Source organism: Mesitornis unicolor, unplaced genomic scaffold (genome assembly GCF_000695765.1).
Source record: "Mesitornis unicolor isolate BGI_N332 unplaced genomic scaffold, ASM69576v1 scaffold27890, whole genome shotgun sequence".
Taxonomy (NCBI): domain Eukaryota; kingdom Metazoa; phylum Chordata; class Aves; order Mesitornithiformes; family Mesitornithidae; genus Mesitornis; species Mesitornis unicolor.
In genome coordinates this window covers 1-6,274 of record NW_010158021.1, presented here as the reverse complement: position 1 = coordinate 6,274, position 6,274 = coordinate 1, and the positions used below count along the sequence as shown (strand labels likewise).

At 54.2% G+C, this 6,274-nt stretch overlaps 1 protein-coding gene across 1 annotated transcript; it reads left to right on the top strand.

The window, feature by feature from the left end:
- Positions 1–2,348: 2,348 nt before the first annotated feature.
- Positions 2,349–5,830, top strand: LOC104538888 (acid-sensing ion channel 2; the record flags this gene model as incomplete). Its single annotated transcript, XM_010182249.1, has 5 exons — positions 2,349–2,499; positions 3,248–3,304; positions 3,803–3,956; positions 4,443–4,534; positions 5,751–5,830. Coding segments are annotated over 5 exons (534 nt in total), but the record flags the coding sequence as incomplete, so codon positions are not given.
- Positions 5,831–6,274: the final 444 nt, after the last annotated feature.

Here is a 6,274-nt window from a genome sequence, read left to right as displayed (position 1 = left end):
GATTTAGGCAGATTTTGGGAATGCCGTGGGTGATACTGGCTCCGGCACACGAAGCATCCTGTTTCTTTGCAGGGGCACTGCAGGATGCAGAGGTGCTGAGCAGACCACGCAGCTCTGCTGGGGCTGAACACCCAAGTTTTCGGTCTCATTGGCATTTGAGCCCAGGAGTGATGCTCACAGGGGTAGGGAGTTGGTGATGGTGGGGGACACAGAGCCAAAGAGGGGTTCACCATCGCGTGGAGACCCCTTCACCCCCATGCAGGCAGGGCCTGAGCTATTCTCAGGTCTAACCCTGGGGTCATGCAAGAGAAGACCTTGAACTGCCACTTCATCATGAGGAGGACCTGTGGCTCATCTGGAAGCTGGGTATGCCACAGGGCTGCCGTGTCCGTGGTTCCAGCTGGTCCTGTAACCAGCATCATGGCCATGGATGCAGCAAGCAAAGTGCTGCAAGTGTTCCTGCTTGGGAACTGTTCATGGCAAACTTGTTCCTAGAGAAGGAATTACTTTGGCTTGGCTGAGTTGGGAGCTCATCCAGCCCCATGGGGCAGAATCACCCTCTGAAGCCTGGCATCTTCCCCAAAATCTCCCTCAGCTTCCAGGTTTCGTGCCTCTCCAAGGCAAACTGTTCCCATACCCAGCTGCCCTCACCACAGGACCTGTTCATCCCAACATCTCATCTTTGTCTTCCTGGCTGTGGTTTAAGCCCACTTTGGGTTTTTGACGTCTGAGTGGTTCACAAGTCAAAGCCGCAGGGTCCCAAGATGATGTGCAAGGTGAACATGGAGAGCTGGGGCTCTGCTCTCACAGGAGACCTCATGGGGCAGACCTGGAGCAGAGCATGGGCTCCAAACAGCTCACAGTGGTGGTTTTGTCACAGTTTGTCCATGCCTGGAGGATTCGTGGGGTCATTATTTATCCAACAGCATCCGCAATGTGTCTCCACTTCATGGATCATCCCATTTCTCCTCCCTTTCCCACACGTCTCCAGAACAAACCCCAAAGAAGCACCATTGCCGCTCGGTCCTGGGCTCGTAGTCCATCAACGTGTGTTTACGTATTTGTTTTGGGATGCGATTAATGTTACTCCATTTCTGAAAGCAATGTTGCTGCTCGGCCAACGTGCTTCGCCAGCACAAAACGTTCTGTGTTTGAGGCAAAGCGCAGCAAATTGGACGCTGCTTTGAAAGACAAAGGAGGAGGGGTTAGAGGAATGCTATTTTCTGCTCTCTAGCAAGGAGCAGTGCAGAGCGCTTAGCAAAGATAAAGCCAAATGGGAAAGGCTGCCAAGCTGCAGACAGAAGAGGAGGAACAAGGTGGATTTGGCCGTGGGGGCTGGAGAGGGTGGCTGTTTATTTCTCCAGCATGTTCTGGGCTCTGAGTGAAGGTTTCTGTGGTGGATTGTGGAGTCCTGCTTATCTCATCTTTGCATTTAAATAAAGCAGTAAGGGCAGAAGGGTTTGCGTAGCTCAGGCGAATTGGTGTGCGAATAGGGGAGAAGAAGACGGGTTGCTCATGGTCATGGGGTGCCAGGAGAGCAGCTCCATGGGGTATCCCTGAGCATGGCTGTTCAGAAAAGGAGATTATTGACTTGTCTGCCTTCTCGGAGGCTGCAGCGAGGTACAGCTCTGCAGCACCATCTCCCATAGCAGCACCACTCTGAGCTCCTCCACGGGGAGTAGGAAGGTTTGGAGGCTCTCTGCGGCACCGCTGCACCCTTCCCTTGGCATTTCCCACCTTCTGCAGCAATCTCTTGGTGCTGTACTGCTCCTGGTCCTGTCCCAAGGCCCTGGCCATCTCTGAGGGTCACGATCTGCATTTTTCATCAATGAGAAAAGTGCCTGAAGAGGGGAACGGTGCAGATGGGGAGGCTTTGCTCACACCAGAGCAACCACAGGAGCTCACTGCCACCCCTTTCTGCTCCTCGATGTCACCAGCGCTGTCTGCGTTGTCCCTATGGGTAGTGGCTGACGAACCAGTGTCAGCAACCCCATCTTTGGGTTGATTTGGAGGTCAGAGCATCCCCTTCATTCCCTGCATGGGCAGGGTTTTCCCAATGGTGCAAGAAAGACCAGGGAGCTGATCTTGGAGATCTGGTGCTGCCCGTCCCCAGTGCCCCATCGTGCTGTGGCTCTGCTCCCAGAGGTGCTGGTCTGGAGGGATGCAGGAGAGCAGCTCCAGAGCAGCAGGGTGTGCTTGGCTCTCACTTGGCAAAAATCACACTGCGACCTTTCCTTGCAACGGCACCGCTTGGTCCGCTCCTTAAAAGCAGCATTAAAATGGGAGCTCCATGAGCTCTGAAGGGAGATGCTGCTCCCCCTGACACCCCGCTCCTCCCTCTCTTGCAGCTGACGTACCTGCCTCCGCCCTGGGGTGAATGTCGCTCGTCGGATATGGGCTTAGACTTCTTTCCCGTTTACAGCATCACGGCTTGCAGGATCGACTGCGAGACCCGCTACATTGTGGAAAACTGCAACTGCAGAATGGTTCACATGCCAGGTCAGTGCGGGCAGGGGGGGTGTGGACCCCCTCCCTCCACCCAGCCTGGGGTCGTTAGGGGTTAATGAGCTGGCAAGGGACCTGGTTAATGCAGCTTGCCCTAAGGAAAGAAGGATGCTGACAGGCTTTGCAAAATACCCTGAAATGGGGGCAGGACTTGGTGGGGGGGATGTGGGTCTGGTTTCACAGCGTGGTTGGGGTTGATCTCTGGAGATCACCCAGTGCAACCCTTGCCAGAGCAGGATCACCAGAGCAGTCACACAGGAACACGGCCAGGGCTTTGGGTGTCTCCACAGAAGGAGACTTCACAACCTCTCTGGGCAGCCTGGGCCATGCTCTGCACCCTCACACTCACAAAGTTTGTCCTCATCTTCAGCTTGAACCTCCTGTGCTCCAGCTTGGGACCATTGCCCCTTGTCCTGGCATTGGCCATCCCAGAGCAGAGCCTGGCTCCTTCCTCCTGACGCTTGCCCTTGAGACATTTATAAGCATTAATGAGATCCCCAATTAATTATTTCTCCTTACTTAGTCCCATTTAACAGCCCTGGGTGGGATTTCCAGCAGCCCCCTCCTCAATTTGCAGGCAGAGGTGAGGCAGATGCTGCAATTCCCCTGCTGCCCAGCCCCAGCCTGGGTTCGCTTTGCTCGAGGGAGGTCCCTGTGGTCCCCGTGGAGAGCCCAGCGGTCCCCAGCTCCCGTGCAGCAGTGGTGGCCGATGCCCACTGATGGATGTGTCCTTTCCATGCAGGGGATGCTCCCTTCTGCACCCCGGAGCAGTACAAGGAGTGCGCAGAGCCTGCGCTCGGTGAGTACCAAGAGACATCCCTGGGTACCACGGGTGTCCCAAGAAGCGTGCATCCTCCTGGCTGGGAACACTGGGGTGACCTAGAGCAGCTACAACCCAGCGAGGGGTTTTGATGAGACCCAGCTCATTGGGAAGGGCTGGGTGCACCCTGGGATAAAGTTTCTTCTGGCTCTGCGTGGGGCATAGGGCTCCATCAGTGCAGAAACTCTTGGGATATGTAGGAGGGGAGCACCTCTGGGTCTGGGTTTGGGGTGTAGGGACCCACTCACAGTCTGGATGTAGGAGACTCAGTCACCACATGTTCCCCAAGCAGATGCTGGTAGTAGCATCTCTAAGGTGGTGGGGATGGCAATGCAATGAAGTGGGAGAGAAGCAACCAGGACTGGGTTTCCTGCGGCTCTTCCAAGTTGTGGCCCCCCTTGGGGTGCCATGGCTTCTGCTCCCACATCTGCTGTGTATCCCTGACTCCGTGAGATGTAACTCCGGGACCTTCCCCAGGTTTGCTTGCTGAGAAGGACAGCAATTACTGCATCTGCAGGACACCCTGTAACCTGACCAGGTACAACAAAGAGCTCTCCATGGTCAAGATCCCCAGCAAGACGTCGGCCAAGTACCTGGAGAAGAAGTTCAACAAGTCAGAAAAATACATCTCGTGAGTGCTGCAAAAAGCACATCTCCTTTGGTTCATGGGGGGAAAGTGTCTGTAAAGTCCCATTGGGTGTTTAAACCAGACTGTGCCAAGACCAGACCTTGCTGATGCCTCCATCACCAGATGGAGATGTCCTTCAGGAAGGGTTAGGGTGAAACCCTTGAAGAGATGAGGTGTAGGTTGCTTTCTTTTCAGTAGACTGTGTGTTCCTTCCCTGGCCTTGTCTTCATGACCATACTCCATACCCACCCAAAAAGTGCAAAACCTGCTCTTATTTTGACTGCTAAAGCTGCCAGAGCCCTAGCAGTGTTCTATGGTCCTGGTCTCAAGGAGCTCCAAGGGACTGCAGGTTGCTGAGCACCCCAGAAAGAGAACATTTAGGACAGAGAGAGGAATAAACCCCCCAAATCCCTTTCTTTCTTTTCTTCCCCCAAAGCACACAAGGCTGCTGGTGGCTGATGGGCTGATGCTGTTGTCCTCTTTCTACAGAGAGAATATTCTTGTGCTGGACATATTTTTTGAAGCACTCAACTATGAGACAATTGAACAGAAGAAAGCCTATGAAGTGGCAGCCTTACTTGGTAAGGAGAGCTCAGAGGTGCAATCTGGGGGAGCCTGTGCTGGTGTCCATGTGTGTTTATGGGACAGAAAGATGCTATGAGTGGGTGCACAGCTTATGTGCATTGCCTTGAAAATCTCAGGAACCACAGGTAGTCCTTGTGTCAACTGTAAAAAGGGTTAACATGAGCTGCTCCATCTCTGCTTGCTACCAGGACCCAATTATTTGGGAATCCTGGGGCCGAGCGGGTGATGGATGCTCTGTGTGATGTCCTCCATGCTGGAAGGGCAGCGTGTAGAGGAGGAGAGCTCTTCCATCTCCCCATCACCTCTTACATGCTCCAAACCCATCCTCCTTTCCAGCCAGGACCCTGAGCTCTTGGTCACAGCTTGATGGAGATGGTGGAGAAGTCGTTGGGTCGCTCCCCCTCAAAGTGGGTCAGGCTTTTTAGGTGCCAACTGCAGATTTGGGTGCTTGGGACCTGTTGGGTTTGGGGACGGAGGTGTTTGGTCAGGAGAAGCAAGCACCTTTTTCCCTCTCTCTTCTGTCTGTGCCTTATGGACACCCACAGCCCCTTCACCCATGGGTGCCTTTGCTCTGGGGAGCAACGCAGATGAACCACGGGTGTTTTGCAGCAAAACCCATGAGATTCATTGAACCATGGGTATTTTGCAGCAAAATTCATGAGATTTGTCTCCTCTGAAGCGTGCGGTTTGGCACAGCACAGCATCTCATGCCAGCAGAGCCCTGGACGTCTCCTCTCCCCATGGTGCCCCCTCTTCCCCAGCCCTGGGGGGACTCAGGCAGAGACAGCCTTGAGGTGCTCCCCTAAAATCCAGCCCATCTCCCTCTCCTCTCTTTGGCAGGTCTGGGTTTTTTCTCAGCTCCAGGGGATGTTCCCTAATTCTTCTCCAGCATCTTTCCCCTTCCCCCGCCCAGTTTGGGAGATGAGTTTTGGCATTCATGGGATGAAGCCTGCTGCCTGACTCTGACAGATTGGTTGCCAGCGTGCGGTACCACATCCTCATTAGGCTTCCAGCTGACGGACTCATTAGCAGAAGAAATACTTTGGTGGCCGTCAACATCTTTCCTGGGATGCTTTTCATGGCATTAGTTGGTGTTTCTGGGGGTCATCTCTCACATTTCCCCACTCTCTGGGTCAGCAGCTGCCCCGTGGGTGCCTCTATGAGTGTTGACCCCAGGGGTAGAAGCCATCCACGTGTTGTCCTCTCTCCTAGGTGACATTGGAGGCCAGATGGGGCTCTTTATCGGTGCTAGCATCCTCACTATACTGGAGCTCTTCGATTATATATATGAGGTAAGACCCTCACCCTTCACCCCTCTGAATGGGTTTGCCAGGCTTGGGGTGGTCGCAGACCAGGACCCTCCATTGCCCAGTGGTGGATTATTCGTTTTAATTGATGCTACTGTGTAATTAATGCTCTACAACAATGCTGTGTGGTCGGTCATGGCTGCGCAGTGTTGTGTGGAGGTCCCTGCACCAGTTGGGGCTGGCATTGCAGCCACAGCGTGGCCCAGCCGGGTTCACTTGGCACCCTTGCCTGTGCTAACGAGGTTTGCTCCTCGTTTGGGCTAATTAAGCACCGCCTTCCCGTGGCTGTGTGATTCCTGATCTCGCACTGCTCTGGGGCTGGCTGGGGTGCTGCTGCTGCACCCTTAGGTCCCCAACCCCACTTGGACTTCTCCCAGCAGCACAATGCCATCGTCATCCTAATTGAGTGTACTATCAGCAAGTTTGCTG